Genomic DNA, 21,851 nt, shown 5'->3' on the forward strand with positions numbered 1-21,851 from the left:
GCACTTGGGCGTCGCAGCGCGAATCCTCACATTCCAGCAATAATAAAATGTCTCTCACAAAAGTTCGTCATGCGAGTGTATCCAGCAGAAAAAGAACGTTGAAGAGTGGCAATGTGGCAACACTGTAACCACATGTAGGGTAACTACCTCTGTCAGCACGTACTAATCGTGCTGTAAATTTGGTGCAGTGGATAGAGTTTTGCGTTAGCATGCAGGAGGTCGAGGGTTTGATCCTGGGTTGAGGCGCACTTTTTTATTTACTAATTTCCATCGGACATTACATACTGTACTAAAGTAAGACACCATTTCTTAGGTCACATATATCATACATTTACAAAATTTAGTAACGCTGAACACGTTGTAACGCATCTAGTAGATGAAGTGGTGCGAATAAATTCACGCCCACGACGTGAAAAGGGCGTCTTTCAAAGCTGACCAATCAAAACGAATGTTCGTGCATTTCTAGGATCATAGTATGTAAGTGCAAATGGTTTCTAGAGGATGCGCTGCAATTGCTGTTGACGATTAAGATGCCAGATACCATACCACCTGGACTACATTTACGAAATAAAAAACATACGCCTGAAACCACGATCGACCCCCCTCGATCTCCTGCATGCTAACCCAAAACTCTATCCACTGCACCAACTGTACAGCACGAGTAATATGTGCTGACAGAGGTTTCTACCCTACATGTGGTTACAGTGTTGCCAGATTGCCACTCTTCAACGTCCTTTTTCTCCCGGATATACTCGTAGGACGAACTTTTGTGAGACATTTTTTTATTGCTGGCATGTGAGGAGTCGCGCTGCGAAGCCCGAGTGCGCGAATTTCGCTTCACCCTGTATATTGTACTGTAGTTTTTATGGTTTTCAGTAGGTGGTGGTGGAAGTAGTCTGCTATGGCGAGTACAGTATATAGTGATAACCATATTGTAAAAACAGTTTTATTTATGCTGCTCAAAAATTCCTATATAAAACTGTGTAATATACTTTGGTTACAACGAGAACCTTTTCATTAAGCCATCGATTATTACGAGCGATTTATTACATGTTATTTTTTCCATCAGTATTTATACATGCGGCATTTAAGTTATATTGAATACGATCGATCATCTTCCATTTCAATTTCTTGCAGCGTTCAGTAATGAGCACTCTGGCAAACATTCGAAGTCACTGTTGGAGCCAATTAGTAATACCTGACTCTAACTGGTAAACAAACATTCCAGTGCAAAACGAAAGGGAGAACGTATTTTTGCAATAAAGGCATATCTCAGTTTGGCTCAGTAGAATAAGGTAGGTCGATACAATTTCAAACATAAATTATGAATATCAAAAATGACAGTAATGTTGCACACAATCATGTTACTCACCCATAAGAATTCCATGGAAGGCAAATGGAACTCTAGCAGATTCAACATTACAATAATCAATATGGCCAATAACACCAGTTAACTCGTTAGAAATAAAGGCTGAAGTAAACGATCACTAATTTTAATACTAGGTTAGAAATTAAATAAGAATGTGATACTTTTCAAGATACGGCAATGTACATCGCTGATTTCAGAGGGTGGGTTATATATTCTCACGTCTGGTTAAATTTCAGAAAGGTTGTTCCCAGGTAAATTTATATCAAGAAAGGTTACTCTGCTGAAGCCTGAAATATGTTTTTATGTTACACTAGCTAATGTACCAGTGTTTTGCTTCTACATTGTATACAGAATTCTAGGTTAGGTAGTGTACACATTGCAAGCAAAACTGTATTATTCCCGCTAGCGGTAGAACAGCGAATCATATTCCACGTGGCGGCAGTGAGCAGTTCACCCACTTCTGGCGCACGATAGGAACTGCTTGAAGTGTAGTATATTTGAATTTAATAAAATCTTGCTCACAACGTGTACACTACAATTCCATAGCTCTTAACGTTACCCTAGAAAAGCGACGGGGAAGTCACCAAACGTCTTTTCTCATATGAAGACTGGGTTAGGGAATATTCATTGTAACGGTAGGCCCGCTTGACTACTATCAGTCACAATCAAGTTGGGGAGCATTATAATGGCAGACACTCAATCTCCACCTGCCTTTTTACATCCTCAGAAAGACTGTCTTAGTCATTTTCCCAACTGAATTGAACATAGGTCATTAAAATGATGTCAGTAGGAATGACACGATTAAAAGCAATGTTTTCATATGAAATACTCGATCAAATGAAAAACAACGCATTTTCTCACTTTTAACGACCAGTACTACGCTACCGATCTAACAATCCAAATTTTCAGAGCAGGAATGACCAAGACGCAGACAGCCGTGACCCGTGAACACACTTCGCCTTTTTACGGGGGGGGGGTCGAATAGTGGAGAGTCCCAGGACAAAATCTATGCCCCTTTACTATTCTGAATCGGAAAGTCTCAAATTCACTACACTGGCGGGGGAAGAAACTGAGTTGTAGGCAAATTCTTCCTCAAAGCCAGAGGTGAAAGCCCCTTTTCACTGCTGATTTCGAATAAAATGAATATAGATTTAATAAAAGTGAAGCGGAAGAAGCTTTTCTTAAGAAACGGCTCTTTTCAAGGTTGAATTTTGAATTATTTAATTAATTGTGGTGCTAATTTGGAGTAGGCCTAAATTGTAATTCTAGACCAGGTCATACTACTACTACTATTGCTAAGTGAGCCTCTGCCTTAAATGTGCATACTGCTCATTCAAAACAGCGCGTCAGAGTAGGGATCGAATAGCTAGAATACTATGATGAACCGATGTGTTACGTACTAGCAGTATCAGGAAATGTATGAACCAGAGGAATGGAATGCTAAAGAAGAACGTTTACTAACTCCCCAGCTATTTCTCGCCAATATTCAGTCAGGGTGTTATACTCTGTACGCAGCAGTAATCCCATCTATCGGAGTTGAGTGGCAGCATAAGAGACAAAGAACATCACAACAAACAATGGTCAATATAATGTTATTGTTGATGAATGTTATGCGCTTTCGATATTGTAGGGCTTCACATTTAGTTTTCTTCCGACTCTGAAATACCACTCTTATCATAGTCGGTGCGGTAAAACCTAAGCAGAGGTGTGCTTGAGCCGGAGTTTACGTGCGGTAGGGTGGCCAGTTCCTTTCCGCTCCTCCATTCCCTTACCCCCCACCAACAGCGCTTGGCAACCCATCCAAATATTGATCACGCCCAATGTTGCATAACTTCGGAGATCTCACGGAATCCGCTGCTTCAACACGGCTACAGCCGTTGGCAATAAAACATATATGATCGGAAATAACTTTTGTTATGCAATACTTTTCGATAGGACCAATAACTTCTGTAGGCATTTAAAAAAATGCATCTTAGGAACCTTCCCCTAAACTGCAGGGTGAATAAAATTGTTTATAGCTTAGACTGTGTAACTGTTCGCTCTCCTAAGCTTCTCATTAGAGGAGATGAAAGTTAATACCTGGGGACACATGAATATAAATATAAACTGTGTGTGGCTTGCCCAAAAATTGCCATGCAAATATAATCAATTATCATTCCATGGTTTCCCATTTCTCGATGTAATGTTTGGGCGCCAGCGTTACAGATTTAAACAAAACTGTAAAGCAAAATTTATATTTACTAGCATAGAGACTTATAATTAAATCACAGAGGTAGGATTTTAAATAATTAACCATTAAGTATCGCTTGAGAAAGAAAATTAACGCAGTATAAAATAAAATGAATTTATTATACAAAAATGAGATGAATCGGAAAAGTTCCTTTAAGCTTGGAGGGAATTTGGAATTTACGTTACTGAATTTACTGTTCCTTGCTTTATCTAATTGAGGCTCACCAATTACAGCTTCCGTTGAGGTCATCCGTGGTTACTCGTTCCCCTCTTCTCGTTGTAGAATTGGCTCCATGGACATCCTTCCTTCCTTCTGTGATATGATTTGGGCTATCTGGACTAGCACTCCCTAATTGCCTAGTCTTTAAATTAGACATTGGCCCTATACTTGTGAAAATTGATCAGCGTTGATCGTAGGAGGAGAAAATTCAGAGATATGAATTTTTCCATGTTTTCAGAAATCTCAATCCAGCTTAGCTATTCTACTGTTACAATACAGACTTGTAGCAAATTCCGTAGACTTGAACTAAACATAGTTCTTCGTCCAGAATAATTACTGAATATATCACAAGCCGTAAGCTTGTTTCATCTCACCCTGATTCGACAGCATCACAGCAGCTACGTACTGTGTCGAAGCGACAACACACTGTAGGAAAATAACTATCTCTCAAAGCGACCACTCACTGTCTCAAAAATAATAAAGTAGTTGTGGTTCTGGTAGTGTCGTGGGTCGAGGGTTGCTCCGCGCTAGATAATATACCCGGGCTCTCTACCAAATCTCAATACAACGAAGCATCTGATTCGTAGATCGCATTATCATCTCCCTCTCTTCATTCTTCACAAGTAACCAGGGGCCTATTCCACAAAAGTATGGTCTTGTACATTACAAGTTACTAGTGTGGGTTCTTGTAATGTATGGAGTTGTACATTTCTGTTCCACAAAAGATTGATAGTCTCTTGTATATTACCAGTGAATTGTTACAAGTTTTACAAGTGACGACATATCAATAAACATACTACGTCATAGCATGAATCAGCTGTTTATCTTCGTATTCCATTCGTTGAATTAGGTTATGCTTGCCTCATTTATCGTAATATCGTATTTTACTGTAACTTATGCAGCAAAGATTGAAAGAACTAATATTCCTGTGAATTTTTTAATGCTACGATGTTATTTTTCAGTTTATTTCTTTGATGATAGGAAATTACTCCGTTATTATCACCCATTCTGTTCTTCCGCGATCCTCGCGTATGTTCTACGAGAGTCTAACATACCTACCTTGGTCTGTCATTAGGAATCAGATGCCGCTAATAACGATATTCGCCCGCTAAACTTAATTGTTACGAAATTGCAAACTCTGCATGAATTGTTAAAATGATGTCAAGAGAAACAAAGTTATTCATTTTGAAGGAAATAGAAGGTAGGAAAGATATTCGTTTCGGTGGATTCAGCGAGAGTCTGAAAAAACAAGACAAAATAAATGGTTGGATGGAAATATTTGACTTGGGAAAAGCTCATGGAGATTTTGAGGGGAAAAGTTGGACGTATGTAAGAGATATTCTGGTCATTAATGATTCCAGGAATGTCCTTCTTGGAATATGTTTTTTTCAGTATTTTCAGGCCAACAAACAATTTGAGGAAATTTTATATCATTTATTGCAGCTACCACAGACCGAAGATTTTGCCATCCCAAGCATATCTGCAGTACCATGGTACTGACCACCATTTCCTAGCCAATGTAATGTTGTTAGTAAATGTTGTTTAGCAGAGAGAGATTTATTTCTGTTCGTAGGATATTTTAAGCTATGGCCAATATCTATCAAAAGTTCTTCCACTTGTATTGTGCTTAACCTAAAACGTTCATTGTATTCAAATACAGTGTTAAACTGGAAGTTTATTCTTTCCCTGTACAGACGATAGTTTTCATTTTCATCACTATCACTATTGCTAGACCACATATTTATCAAAATGTATCCAAAATAAGCGTATTTAAATAGGACTAGTACATTTATATATTATTGTCCTTTCACTGGTAGAGAATTCTTCTCATTTCGCTAGTAAGTTACAAGTACTAGTACTTTTGTGGAACACGCCTATAAAAATTCACTAGTAATTTGTAAGTATGGAGTAGTAATGTACAACTGTAGAAAATTCTTTTGTGGAACAGAAACTCTGGTATTTGTACAAGTTACTAGAGAATTTACTTGTAATGTACAAGACCATACTTTTGTGGAACAGGCCCCAGTAGGCGTGGCGATGATGTAGTATTCTCGCTTGTTAGCCTCGCGCGATAAATATTACATAACTCAAGTTACATAGAATTAAATTTCCAATCATTTATGTCTCGTACATGTTTACTGTACCGGCTATGATAACAGAGTTCATGAATTTGTATTTTTGTTGCTAAGTCCATATCAATGCCGCACGACAGGAGAAAATGAGTTAACAGAATATAATGAAAATCGGTACATAGAGTCGGGGAATAAGAAACTACAGTTGTAACCGTCCAGGCTTCTCCAGCCATACTAATTTAGTGTACTATCCTTTTACGCGATATCACTTGATATCAAGATTATCTGCCATCAGTAATTATTCATATGACATATTAATTTAACTTCTATCATGTGTAAATAAGGCTTTTGGAATCATATTGCATATATTAGAACATCATTTATTATTTAAATTATTATATTATGTAGGATAGGAATTCATTATATACTGTATATATGGTCAATGTTGAGACAAGAGTTGGTGTCATTTCATCTCATACTTGTGTACACGGAAAAGTTGAAGCAGGGAAGTTGGATGACTCACGGGTTTAACTCATGAGCAAAGGTAGTATACAGCATCACAATGCACATACAACGGCACCAAATACAAGTCCCATGACGAAAATGAATGCACATAAATAACGCCTCACCAAAATAAGTACACCAAACCACGAGGCACACACAGTATTTAGAAAAACTTATCAACAAATAAATAAGGGCAGTACTTACATAAACGAAGAAAACTACATTACCATATAATCCATAATGAATTAAGCAACCGAGCAATCACTATCACTCACAAAGTAAACACTACATTTAAAACTAATACCACACTATATTCATATTAAACACTAATGCTATATATTATTTACAATCCTCAATCCCTGAAAGTGATGCCGAACACCTTTCAACCAATGCCTGAACTAGGCATGTTTAATACGCAAGCTGGCATCAGAGAGCCAGTTATGAGCGTCATTCTCCAACGAGTTCAAATAGCAGACAGCCATTCCTCCAAGCGGCCAGCACACAACAGTCGACTAGCGAGTCACGCGCTCTCTGTCAGCATTCAAACTCACTACAATTTCCACTGCGCGCGCATAGATGGCGTTAACGTACACATTCCAGTCAGTTGAATACACAATGTTACCAACATAGAAGTATAAAATGTGCCGTGCATATGGTCCAACAGCACATACGAAAAGTCTAAATATATAATGCAGATATACGAAGACGTATGCCATCAGATTTCAAGTTTATTCAATAATAATGCCACTTTATTATTGTCATCATTGTTACTGTTGTATGTCTCACTGTGGTGGAATTTTATTTCAGTTATATTTTGATTGTGTTTAAATTGTGTCTTCTAGTATTAATTACGGTAGTATTACTTATGACTTTAATGTATACTAATTGGTTTAGTGTAAGAGAAGGCCCAATGGCCTTATCCACGCCAATAAAGACATTTATCTATCTATCTACTACGCTGCCAATCTAACAGTCCAAAGTTGCAGAGCTGGAATGACCAGGCTGCAGACAGCTGTGATCCATGAACACTCTTAGTCTTTTCTCGGAAGGGGTGGGGTCGAATAGTGGAGAGTCCCGGGGCAAAAGCTATGTCCTTTTACTAATCTGTTTCCTAGGAATATCCGATGAGTCGGAAAATCTCAGTTCACTACTCTGGCGGCGGAAAAAATTTTTCCTCCAAGCCAGAGGAGAAACCCCTTCTTCACTGCTAATTTGGAATAAAATGAATGTGGAATTTAATAAAAGTGAAGAGGAGGAAGCTCTTTTTAAGAAACGGCTCCTTTCAGGGTTGAATTTTGAGTTATATAGTGAATTGTGGTGCTATAATTTGGAATATGCCTACTACTACTACTACTGAGTGAGCCACTGCCTTAAGAGTGCACACTGCTCATTCAAAACAGCGTGTCGGAGTAGGGATCGAATAGCTGGAATACTATGATGAACCAGTGAGTTACGTACCAGCAGTATGGTATCAGAAAATGTATGAACCAAGGAATGACATGCTAAAGAAGAAGGTTTTCTAACTCCCCAGCTATTTCCTGCCAGTATTCAGTCAGGCTGTTATACTCGGTACGCAGCAGTAATCCCATCTTTTGGAGTTGAGCGGCAGCATAAGAGACATAGAACATCACCACAAACAGTGGGCAGTGTAATGTTATTGTTGATCAATGTTATGCGCTTTCAATATTGTAGATCTTCACATTTAGTTTTCTTCCGACTCTAAAATGCCACTCTTATCATAGTCAGTACGGTAAAATTGAATAAAACATAAATGGTCAGAAATTGTATTCTCTATAACTTTTGTTATGTAGTAGTTTTCAATAGGACCAATAACATAGGTATTTAAACAGTAAATTTTAGGTGCCTTCCTCTAAACTACGATTTCATACAGGGCGAAAAAAATGGTTTATAACTTTAGCGACTTATTCCCCGACTTTGCATACCGATTTTCATTAAGGTACAACCACTAATAATATAAATATTTGAGAATTAAATATTTTTTTTTTAATTTTTTTTTTTTTTTTTGCTATGGGCTTTACGTCGCACCGACACAGAAAGGTCTTATGGCGACGATGGGATAGGAAAGGCCTAGGAGTTGGAAGAAAGCAGCCGTGGCCTTAATTAAGGTACAGCCCCAGCATTTGCCTGGTGTGAAAATGGGAAACCACGGAAAACCATTTTCAGGGCTGCCGATAGTGGAATTCGAACCTACTATCTCCCGGATGCAAGCTCACAGCCGCGCGCCTCTACGCGCACGGCCAACTCGCCCGGTGAATTAAATTTTAGGCCTTCTCCTAAACTACCATTTCAGTCAGCGTGAACAAAATTATTTATGGCTTAGATTGTAGCGACTTATTCCCCGACTTTGCATATCGATTTTCATTAAATTCTCTTCAGCCATTTTCTTGTAATGCATGTACATAACATACAAACAGAAATTATGGAAAAGTAAAAAGTGCATTTCCTTGTTACTGTGGACATGACTGATACAGAAATACCATCCTTTTTAAATTCTGAGCAATGTACAGACAAAACTCTTATTTTATATATATATATATATATATATATATATATATACAGTAGAATCTCGTTAATCCGAACTAATTGGGACCAGAGTCTTTTCGGATCAACCAGAAAATATTTTCTAATAATAATGTTATTGTTATTACGTCCCGCTAACTACTTTTACAGTTTTCAGAGTCGCCTAGGTGCCGGGATTTTCTCCCGCAGGAGTTCTTTTACGTGCCAGTAAATCTACTTACACAAGGCTGTACAGTACAGTACATACTGTAATTTAAAATGTCCATTCTTTAGCAGTTACATTAATAAAATACTGTATAAAATTACTGTAGGGTAGTTAAGAACCCGTAGAGGAGAAAACGACAATGAAAATGTCATTAGCGAGTGGATGGAAGTTGACTGTCGTCAATTACAGACAGACCAAGAAATTATAGCTATGGTGGAGAAAGAATCTGGAGTTGATAAGGAACAGAGTGACGACGAAGAAGACCACAATGAACAACTAGTGTCACATTCAGATGCCGCGGCCGCCTTAGAACTTGCCGTATGGTACGTCGAGCAACACTTCACTGCTACGCCCACTGATGTGATGTTAGAGACGCTGGTTTAACACTGCATCTTCGAGTAGGTTCTAATCACTACGGCAAAAGAAGCTAACAGACTTTGTAAAGATAAACGACCAGTGATTGGTGATTTGTGATGTGTAATTATGTTTACATTAAGTTATTCTAGTAAAATATGACTAATGAAAAGCAAGTAAATCTTCATTCTATAATATGTTTTTTCATTTCAATAAGGAGAATTTTTTTAAAAATTGAATATTTCAGTTGGGATTAACTGGACTTTCGGATTAACGGGACTCTAGTGTAGATGTATGCTTAAGTTAGATTAAGTGATTCTGTTTTAATAAGAAAATTTAAATGTTTCACACAGAAGTCTTGGGACTGGTACAAATGATTTTTAAGAATGAAATTGAACATGGGCATTCATATAATGTAAGAATTAGAAAATAACAAGTAAGCCACACAGAATAGGTTGAACCACTTAATTTCTTGTTTCGATTTAATTGTGATACAGTTCAATATGAAACATTATGAAATTTTTATCTTAAAATCACTGTCAGAGTCGTTCACATTTATTATCACTATCAGTTCATTGGCATCGTCTACTAACTGGTGCATATCCCACATTGAGGAGTCACTAGTTCAATCCCTTCCAGTAGCAGTTTTCTTACTTCCGCAAGGGTGACAGTTTCATTGTTCTGAGCCACATGGCCCTTAACTTGGCTCCATACACTTTCAATTGGATTTAATGAACAATGGTACGGAGGTAACCTTAAAACTTGCCTTGCCAATTGCAGTACGATATCATCTACTCAATACGCGCCACACGAGTCTTTAATATGCTGTGGGATGACAGTAAGAAATTCCAACTGGACACTGTTCAGTTCGTAAAGGATTCCCTTCCCGTCCAGAAACTCAGTTATTTCTCCCTTTCTCCATGATTGATTGGTAAGACGCATTGTCCATAACAATTACTGCATTGGCTTCAAGACTAGTAAGAACATTCATTCACAAATCATTCTTCGAATACATCTCCATTAATTTTGTTGTGATTTTTTCTTTACGTCGTACTGACACAGATAGGTCTTATGGCGATGATGGGATAGGAAAGGGCTAGGAGTGGGAAGGAATTGGCCGTGGCCTTAGTTAAGGTACAGCCCCAGTATTTGCCTGGTGTGAAAATGGGAAACCACGGAAAACCTCCTTCTGGGCTGCTGACAGTGGAGTTCAAACCCACTATCTCCTGGATGCAGGCTCACAGCTGCGCTCCCCTAACCGCACGGCCACTCGCCTTGTCATTTCCTTGTGATAGTCTTTCGCGGAGTTAGATTCAAAACACGGTAACCCTCCTTCCACGAAACCTTCTCTTGCCGATATGCGTAATCATCAAGTGTTTCCTCTTCCCCGAAGGATTCTTTAAGCCCCTTGATAATCCCTTCAAGAATGCGTCCTTAATGGATTTGATAGTTTTTATCACTCCATACCTTTGCACAGGTATGTCCTGATTTTAGCCATATCTCATCCAAGTAATAAATTGGTCTTCCCTCCCCCCTAAACTTTATCTGACGCAAATAACTATTTCATCCCTTTCAGTGAGCAGTGGTTGGCAACTACATGATATAAACTTGAAATTTAAAGTTTATAAAACCCTATGAAGTGTTGCATGCGAAAACGAAGGCAGGGTTTCTTCAGTCTTCACAGACTCTCAAGATCTTGTCGATTGATGGTATTTCACTTCTAAAGAAAAACTCTTGAACTTTTCGCCAAATTGCGTCCTTAGTGAAACAGTCACACTTGTCCACTAACTTTGTTTTATTCTGACTTTTTCTCAGTCAGATGACTGTTCCTACAGTTTTAAGTTCTTTTTTTAGCACAATAAATACTAGTACTAGAAATGCCAGTAGTAGCGGCTACTAACCTCATCACATTTTTGAGAGTACAAACAGAATTAGTGTGGCTAAACTTCTTAAAAACTTTGAGAACACACTGTTTTTCTCCACTTCTCAATGCTTTTCCCTTCTTATACGTTACATGAGAAATGCCGGGCTAATCCATCTTCAATCCACACGGAACTTTAACAAAGGTTATGTAAACGTAAATTTAATCCTAAACACCAAGACAAAGACTGACTACCCACTTAATATTAATAATGATATATTACTAAATATTAGCACGAAAGAAACTCGTAATAATATGCAAATTCACTAGCGCACCAATAACACCCGGAACACAGCAGTAAACAGAAAGCACCTGGGTTGTATGTTAGCTAAATGAGCCGCTACTGAATACTGCAGTGGCTGTTCCGCTGTTGACACATCGCCCCTCTCAAAAGGCACTTTCATGCACGAATATCAATTATAAATAGAAACTAAACTGTTTTTTTTTTAAGTGAAAAGTGAAGATTAACGGATTTAGATGACGTACATCATACATAACTTTTATGTAGAAATAACATTACTTAACACATGTAAAATATTTTTAACGCCTTACCAAGAAAATAGACAGTACCACTGCTTTTGCCACGTGTTTCTGGCATTTATTTTATCTCCCAGGTCATTTGAGATAGGGTATAGTGTGTTCCTCATTAACATGTTTTCTCGCCCAACACATTGTAAATTCGAAGTTCCAATTCCCATAATATTAAATCTATATAAAATACCTCACTTATCGTGTCAGGAATTTTCGTTGTTACCTCAGTACAATCACATATTTCCTAGCCCTGAAAATGTTTTTTGTCATCCCTTGTAAAAGGAACTTGATTTCCAACACAGATAAGCACCCTCACCTCAGGAGGCAGATTGGGGAAGTTGTACAATGACACAAAAAGGCCTTGATTCCTGAATTTCACAGGCTAAGTTGCACCTTCGTTCAGCAAGCTGTTAGCCTCAGGAATGTTCAGTTTTGCTTGCTGGTTAGCATTCAGATTGCTGAATAACCCACTGAACCTGTTTGTGCATGTATTTCGCATTCCATTCAGAAGTTAGAAATTTATTTTGTCGAGTGGTACAGTGAAGGGTAGCAAATATTTGTCACACGACAGCCTACGTATGGATTAGGAACATAATCGTGTGAAGTTCAGTAGCATGGCGCATGTTACTAATGAAGACAAAATAATTTGGAAGTGGATTGGCATCCACATCTGTAAGTGCATAGAGGTAGTGTGAATGTTCAAACTATTGCCATCAAGTTTCAACTTGAGTCAGTCAAAGTTTTGCCACATTCGAAATGTCTGCCAAACTCATTCTCTCACACATGGCCTAGTATAACCTCTGAATAATTCATGCTCGAAGAGCTGGTCTGAAATATAAGGCTTCAACTAATGTTTTAGAAAGAGTGTAATCTGAAATATACCGAGCTCGATAGCTGCAATCGCTTAAGTGCGGCCACTATCCAGTAATCAGGAGATAGTGGGTTCGAGCCCCACCGTCGACAGCCCTGAAGATGGTTTTCCGTGGTTTCCCATTTTCACGCCAGGCACATGCCAGGGCTGTAACTTAATCAAAGCCACGGCCGCTTCCTTCCACTTCCTAGGCCTTTCCTATCCCATCGTCGCCATAAGACTTATCTGTGTCGGTGCGATGTAAAGCAAATAGAAAAGAAAAAAAAAATCTGAAATACTAGATTGATACTTTCATTCCACAAACAGATCTTCATTTTATGGTCTCTGCTTTTAGAAACACAATCCTGGTGAGCCAACCTTTCTGCTCATGAGCAAGTATCTTTTGATCTCTCTCATGACTGAGGTCACCATTTACTCAAATCTTCAAACTAGATAGTTAAAATCGGACACTACTTATATATCTTCCCCATCTATCTGCCACTAAGTTATCTGTCCAGTCACCATGATTATGCTTTTCTTGATGTTGAGCTTTAGAGCTTTAGAAGGTACCATACCGTACATTCCATGCTAATTCTCTAACTCTATGCCTTCTCAGAGAATACTCAGTTCACTGCAGATTAAAAATAGTGCTCTGTATTATCAAAAAAATCCCCAGAATACCCTGGTGTCTTGGGCATATTCTGAGTTTTGGCCTCCTTGTATTAAGGCAGCTAGGACTATCCATCCACCAGTGGTCCCTAAACACACCTTTCAGTAAAATGATCTATGTATACTTTGAACAAGAAAGGTGAAAGATCACAGCCTCGTCTAACCCTTGTTACTTCTTTGAACCAAGAACTCTTTCTAACATCAATTTCCGCTGCAGCCCAGTTCTCAATATAACTGTTATATGCCTTCTCTAGATCTACGAAACATAAATGTAACTGTCTATTCCTCTCATTGTATTTTTTAATTGTTTGATGCATACTGAAAATGTGGTCCTAACGAGCACCTCTGTGGTCTGAAACCACACTAGGTTTCATCCAACTTGCTCTCCACCATTGATCACATCCTCGTTCCAAAATGCCTGAGAACACCTTGCCTTGTAACTGATCATTGAAATACATTCATCCAATCAGAAGGTACCATACCGTACATTCCATGCTAATTCTCTAACTCTATGAAGCAATTTCATCCCTGCCTTCTCAGAGAAAACTCAGTTCACTGCAGATTAAAAATAGTGCTCTGTATTATCAAAAAATCCCCAGAATACCCTGGTGTCTTGGACATATTCTGAGTTTTGGCCTCCTTGTATTCAGGCAGCTAGGACTATCCATCCACCAGTGGTCCCTGAACACTTATGAATGGAAACACTCTGTGGCCTATGTGTAAGTAGGATAGCATCTTACTTAACAGAAATTTACTAATATTTTAAATTAGCCTTGAACCTGTGGGAGTGGCATAAGTCCCACTTCTACTTGACAGACCAAGAACTCCTTGGAAACAGCCTAATCCACCGGGCAAGTTGGGCGTGCGGCTAAGAGCTTGCATCTGGGAGATAGTGGGTTCGAATCCCACTGTCGGCAGCCCTGAAGATGGTTTTCCATGATTTCCCATTTTCACACCAGATAAATGCTGGGGCTGTACCTTACTTAAGGCCACGGCCACTTCCTTCCAACTCCTAGGCCTTTCTTATCCGATCAGTGCCATAAGACCTATCTGTGTCTGTGCGACGTAAAGCCACTAGCAAAAAAAAAAAAACCCAGCCTAATCCTTGAAAATTCAAATATTTAAGCAACAAAGAATTTTGTGATGTTTTATGATAGAATAAAAGTTCTTCTTTTTTGCAGTGAAATCTCGAAAAGGTAAACCTAAGAAGGTTATAGACGTTGGCTACTTGGCAAGTGAATACCTAACCTATATGACAGTCGGTGTTGCCCTCGCTGTGCCTGATAATGCTGAGTGTAGAGTGGCTGTTGTTGGGCTTGGTGGAGGAGGACTTTGTAGTTTTATCCAGCATTGCTTCCAGAAGGTATTTTGATTCTAAATCTTCTCTTCATTTTATTTTTTATTAATTCTTACCAGGAAAATTATCCTATGTCAAAGACAGAAGGTTATGAATGGGGATAAAATACATGAATATCAATTTACTACATATATAAGATTAAATTTCCTTCAAAATTTACTTGTAAATCCTTCACTCTCTGTATGAAATGTGTTATTCCCAGGTCCGCATCACTGCTGTGGATATTGATCCGGTAATGCTTGAAATAGCTACTGAATATTTTGATCTTGTCCAAGATGAGCGACTGGCTGTATACATCAGAGATGGTGTGCAGTATGTGCACCAGGCTGCAGAGAAAGGTGAAATATCATGATGTACTCATATCTACTTATTATCAGAGCTCTTCATTAAGTTGCTGCTATGCCATTTTCATCATCATCATCATCATCCAGCGATCACCGCCAAAAAATATTTCCTGAAATAATTTTTTTAAACAACTCCACCTATTCAGTACAGTTGTCAAACTGTTTTATTACAATAAATAGCTTTTTTAATTTTAGAACATGTTCCGATCCTTACAGGATCATCCTCAGCTAACAGTAAGAAATCGTGACCGGGCGAGTTGACCATGCGGTTATGGGCGCACACCTGTAAACTTGCATCCAGGTGATAGTGGATTCAAACCCTACTGTCGGCAGCCCTGACCATGGTTTCCCATATTTTCCCATTTTCACACCTTAATTAAGGCCACGGTCGCTTCCTTCCCACTCCTAGGCCTTTCCTATCCCATCGTCGCCATAAGACCTTTCTGTGTCAGTGTGACGTAAAACAAATTGTAAAAAAAAAAAAAAAAATTGTGAAGTATATGTTAAAAATAAACTAGGTACAAAGACATTTTAAAATACATACTATAACAAACATATTATAAACATCTTGTAAAAAATCTTGCTGCATTTTATGTCTAAAACACGTTCGTAAAGTGCTCATCCATGATAGTGTGCTCACTGATGAGGTACTAGACGCAACGTAGAAAAATCCCTGACCTTACCAGGAGTTGAACCCAGGGTCTCTGGATTTAGTATAGAAGAAACCTTTGCTGAATGCAGTAAAGTCATTTTCGGTAAAAGACTATTGTTATTCATGTTACAGAACAAAATAAAAACTGGAGTGTTGTCACCACTGTACTCGACTACTACAGTAACATTACAAAAATAGGCCCAACTATTAGAGGGTATAATGTGGAATCTGTGTAGTGACCTGTTGTTTTTAACTTTGAGTAAAGAGTAATCCAATTTTTATTGGGAGTACGAAGAGCTTGAATGGGATGTTCATTCAATGTGTGTTCTTCGAGATTGGGAGTATTTACATATGTGATCGTCGGTTGCTGGCAGCACAAATGTAAGATGTAAAACATTCTAACGGGACCAGCAGGGAAACTCCTCGGCAAATATTTTGGAAAATCTTCAAGTTTTACCAGCAAATTTTTACATCCATATTGGAATAAAACAATACTGATAGGAGTTTCCCTTGCTAGGCTAACTACTACAATTATCACCCCACATCATCAAGTAAAAAGAAATAAGTTTATAAGAGGACATTTTAAATGTCAACGTAATATCATTTGACCTGGAATGGCATTACAAGATACAATATACGTGAACTCTATACTGGTACTATAAAAGAAGACTATAGTGTTATAGATACAGTAAAATGCCATTATAATGAACGCCAGTTTAACTAAATGTTCAGAATAGCAGAATTATTTTTAGGCCCCTTCCCTTTTCCCTATTTAATGTGTGTTAAAATATTTCACTGTAACAAATTTTGAACTTTCCATATAACAAATTACAATGTAGCCTTTTTGTTTATACTGGTATTTAACAACTTTTTCCTTCAAAATATAATTGAAATTCATCCTTTTTTAATCGCCGCATATTTCGCACATGTTTCTATACAGCTAGTACCAGGCAGCACACACTATACAACACAGGCGAAACTACCCGATTACAAATCAGGGGAAGGTAAGCAAACACATTACAATTCTGACGAGCGGGTTGCCTACCCAACAGCACGTGAAGATTATCTTTAGAATCCCATTAGTCCGGCATCCAACAGTCCGGAACGCCCAATGGTCCGGCACCAATCCAGGATTTTTTATATTTTTAAATTTTTATTTTACGTTTGTGACAGTTAAAGCGCACAGCGCGGTTCGAAACCACCCAGAAGTGTCCACTACTCGTCTGCTATTGTTAGACACAATCGACATTGTTGACTGTCACCACACACAGATTCAGTTCATTGTTTTGATTGCGAGCACTTTTCGCTACAGTACTTTTTTCTTGCGATTTAGAATCCGTATTACAGTAGTGTAGTGAACATACATATCAAAGTGCCCTGTGGTAATTTTCTTGGTATTTAAGCCGTGATAATGTTCTCGAAACCGAAACCTTCTTCAAGTTTCAAATCAGTAGAGAAACATAAGCACATAACTCTGATGACCATCAACCAGAAACTGGAAATCATCAAACGCCTAGAGAAAGGTGAGAATATAAGTATTTTGTTGACTGAATTTAATATTGGCTCGTCAAAAATATACGACATTCAAAAACAAAAAGATTTTACTGCAAAACGCTGTGTTATTGCTGTTTCTGCTGTACGCCTTAACCTATATCGTAGTAAGAGGTTCCACCCAATAGTCCGGCATTTTCGGTAATCCAGCACTGGGCCGGTCCCGAACGAGCCGGACTATCGGACTTCTACTGTATTCAGTTTTGGTGTACCAGTAATGAACGTCATTATGTAGGAGTAATTTCTTGTACATAAAACGCACATTAAAGCTAATTTTCTATTAATAAAAATATCTTCAAATATTGGGGTGCGCATATTGGATTACAGTATTCGCGTTTACAGGATACGGTTCAGGTGGCCATTTTCAATACACCGGGCGAGTTGGCCATGCGGTTCGGGACACGCAACTATGAGCTTTCATCCGGGAGATAGTGGGTTAGAACCCCACTGTCGGCAGCCCTGAAGATGGTTTTCACATTTTCACACCAGGCATATGCTGGGGCTGTACCTTAATTAAGGCCACAACCATTTCCCATTCCTAGGCCTTTCCTATCCCATTGTCGCCGGAAGACCTATCTGTGTCACTGTGACATAAAGTATTTTAAAAAAAAATCCATACATGTACGCGATTGGTCGAGCTGGATATTGATTTCAAAGTAACCAATACATAAGAAGTATCACTATTGGCTGGGTAGGAATGCCATATTTACAATCAATCTGTAAACGTTACGGTTTCACATCTCTATACTCAGTACTGCAATTCGTTTATTCACGTCTCATGACGCGTTCATTGTTTATCTTTCGTTCGTGAAACAACATGTGTATTAGTGTGCCAGTTCTTTCGCCAATATGAATCAAAAGAAGCAAAAGCAGTTTTCTTTAAAATAAAAATGTAAAATACTTCGGGAGATCGAAAAAGGAGGAAAGAAAGGAGAAATAGGAAAGAAGTATGACTTCATCCCTTCAAAGTCGTGAAATTCCTTACTAATGAAGACAAAATTAAAATCTGTCAGAAAGTGAACTGGGCGTCCGCATCTTGAAGCACGCAGAGGTCGCAGATGTTGAACTTACGCCTTCGAGTTTCAACTCGATCACTTAAGTTGGTCGAAGTTTTGTTCGATTCAAAATGGCAGCCAAAGTAATTCCTTCCAGTTGCACATGAGCGAGTGTAACCTCCAATTCATTGTCAAAGAGTGTGACCAGAGAATAATGTTTAATAACCCCCTGCTCCGAAATGAAAGGCTTCTACTAACATTTGTTTTAGAAAGAGTGTGATCTGCAGTAATACTTTGATACGTTTATTGGCCCCTGTGCACATGTTTTCATATTTGATATTTGGTGTTTTTCACAACTTTCAGTGAACTTGTTATTTTATAAGCCCCAGCAGAAAAGGTTTACATATTTGTTCTCGCGTGTTTTTTCACACCTTTTAATAATACTTTCCTCTCATTTTTAGATATGGTAGATATACCATATAATCCCGAATACCACCCGCCACCGATTAATATCCGCGCCCTAAATTTGAGACGGCAAAATACGGGAAAAAATCAGATAACTTACATACCGATTTTTCTTCAGATGTACCACAAATATAAACTCCAACAGCTTACAATTAATAAAATCATCACAAAAATTGTAAATAAAATCGGTCCAATATTCAGATCATTCACATTTCACCATCGTCATCTGAAATTTCACCATAGGAACTTTCGTCACTGGCATCTTTCCACAAATAGTCGTCCTCGCTATCTCCGCTGAATTTGAAATTCCATATTTCTTAAAGCTTTAGGGCACTAGATCGTTGGGAATGCACGCCCATGCGGTCTTGATCCAGCTGCATATTAGTCCCACTTCAGGCCTCTTCACTTGTCCAGTTGGTGTTAAAGCGTGATCACGATTTGCAGTTTTGAAAGGCCGGTTCACGCACACATTCAATGGCTGTAGAATAGAAGTGAGTCCTCTGGGAATTATCGCAACATCGGTTTTTCCTTTCCTCATCATATCTTTTACAGCGTCAGTTGTATGTCCTTGGTAACTGTCCAACACAAGCATGTTTCGTTTTTGTAACAAAGCTCCCGGGTGACATTGTCAAACACTCTTCACCCAGTCCTCAACTAACGCACTGTCCATCCAGCTGGACTCATGTGATCTAACAATAACACTGGACGGCAAATTTCCTTTCGGAAGTGTTTTCCATTTCAGAACCACATATGGAGGGAGTTTGGTTCCATCCGCTAATACGCACTACATTACCGTGCATCGTTGCTTTTCGTTATCACCTGTTTTGATGGTTACACTTTTAGAACCTTTCGTATCCACTGTATTTTCCAACGGCATTTCAAAATAGACAGGTGTCTGGTCAGCATTCCCAGTTTGCGACACCAAATAAAAATTTGGCTTCCTCAAATGAATAATGTAACGCTGAAAGGCCGTTAATTATTCTTCATACACCCCAGGGAGACATTGTGAAATAGACGTACGTCTCTGAATGCACAATCCCTTTCTCCGATACAAGTTTCAGATCCATCCGCGGCTTGCGGTAAAACCCTGTGTTTTGAGTTCTTTTGAGATCTCTAGTGCTTTCAATTGACATATTTCACTAGGAATACCATATCCTAACACACGTTTTTCTATCACAAATTTGTGGATTGGTTCTTCAATTTCCGGAAACACTGCACTCTGCCCGCGAAACGCTCTGCGATCGCCGTTACCTTTTAGAAGTTTTTCCGTATATTTCAGCTTCGCTTACAACTTTAAGTTTCTCACGCACAGTGAATGACCGCAGACGCTATTTTGAATCCATCGCTTACTATCGAGAAGCACTTTCACAGGACAGATAATGAACTCGAATGTGAGCGAGGTAGACATCCATAACCAACAGTCTCGACTCTCGCAAAGTAAGATATCCCGCGAGATCAGCTATTCATGCACCCAGCATGCCAGCAACACTTGTGAAACAAATGACGATCGAGCATCCGCAGCAGTGGCTTTCATATTTACCGCATATTTACCCATATTCTTTGATTTACTGTATTTCATTACCTTACAATTCATGTTTACATGCCACTTTAACCATATTGAGAAAAAATCTATCTTGTTTTCTAGAATGTAACTAAAACACAATAAGACCTGAATGCCTTTTTACATGTGGTATATTGAGTACGGTAACCGTATTCAAATCTATTTCAATACTCCATGTAAACATAGTAAATATTTACTAGAATGAACGGCTTGAATACGACCCGCACCCAAGATTTAGAAGAAATATTTGGCGGGAAAAAGTGCATGTGGTATTCGGGATTATACGGTAGTTTACACTATACCCGCAGATACACGGCGTAAAATGCCCTCATGACATAGCTGTTAATTCCCATAGGGAACATGGTCCATTATTGGACATTATAAATTTTCCAGCTAACTCATTCCTGGTTGCCAGCATTTTGTCCCAGTGTGCTAAGTTGATGAGCCCTCACGTCGGAAAAAGTCATATTTAGTGTTTCTATATCCCTGTTGGATAGTTTTTATTTGTATATTCAGTAGTACGTTTTCTTGCTTAACATGCTCTTTTTTGTTGTCTTCTGTAGAAATGTCTTAACGAGGTTTTACTGTACCAGTATATCATTAATGTCATAAGAGAATACTAAAACTACACTATTCATAATTCATAAAATAAACACATCCGTAAGTTCTATAGAAAATTTTAGCAATAGTCCAACCTATATCATGGCAAAGTTTATACAGATTTTTTTTTAAAAAAAAGAATCATTTTAGGTTTACTTCGACAGCAGTACTCAACAACATAATTGAATTTTGCAGCAGAACCAAAGATTTTGAACTAGAAGAAAGTAACACAAAGTAACATATAAGTAACATAAAAGACATGTATTCCAACATACCGATTTCTAAAATAGTAGATATTATAACTGATAGGAATCCATGTGATGATGAGGAGGAAGAGAAAGATGTGCCTCAAAGTGTTCAACAGAGTTTGACTCTTGTGCGGGCAACAAACATGGCATGTAGTTTTCAGGATTTTCTTCTGTCACGAAGTGATGTGCCAGAATGTGTTAAATTCAAGTGCAGTGGTTGCTGACTGCCTTGAATATTCGGTTGTGTTTGGGAGTGTTCAGAATAAAATCACAGACTTTTTCAAAATATAAAGTCGAGGACATAATGTACCGGTACATGGTAAATTTTGAGATACTGAGAACTTCTTGCAAGTACCTGTACGTTATATCATTACTTCATGTATATATATGTATCCTAATTTTTCTCTCATTTAATAAATACAGTATTAAGGTTTATTATGTATAAATTCATGTTGAAATAACGTATATTCTTCAACAGGTTTAGCAAGGGGCAAGTTCTTAACAGTTGATTTATTTCAGTATAACAAAATTTCACTATACTAAACTAAATTCTGAGGTCCCCAAAATTTTGTTATACTGGTATTTTACTGTATGAAATGTTCCCAAAACTTTT

At 38.3% G+C, this 21,851-nt stretch overlaps 1 protein-coding gene across 1 annotated transcript in view; it reads left to right on the plus strand.

The window, feature by feature from the left end:
• Positions 1-21,851, plus strand: part of LOC136871692 (eEF1A lysine and N-terminal methyltransferase homolog) — a 68,863-nt gene that overhangs the window by 20,597 nt on the left and 26,415 nt on the right. The window contains exons 8-9 of the mRNA XM_067145203.2: positions 14,647-14,828; positions 15,025-15,160. Of these exons, the coding sequence (XP_067001304.2) occupies positions 14,647-14,828; positions 15,025-15,160 (318 nt within the window). The remainder of the gene's footprint in view (positions 1-14,646; positions 14,829-15,024; positions 15,161-21,851) is intronic.

This window comes from Anabrus simplex, chromosome 4 (genome assembly GCF_040414725.1).
Source record: "Anabrus simplex isolate iqAnaSimp1 chromosome 4, ASM4041472v1, whole genome shotgun sequence".
NCBI classification, from domain to species: domain Eukaryota; kingdom Metazoa; phylum Arthropoda; class Insecta; order Orthoptera; family Tettigoniidae; genus Anabrus; species Anabrus simplex.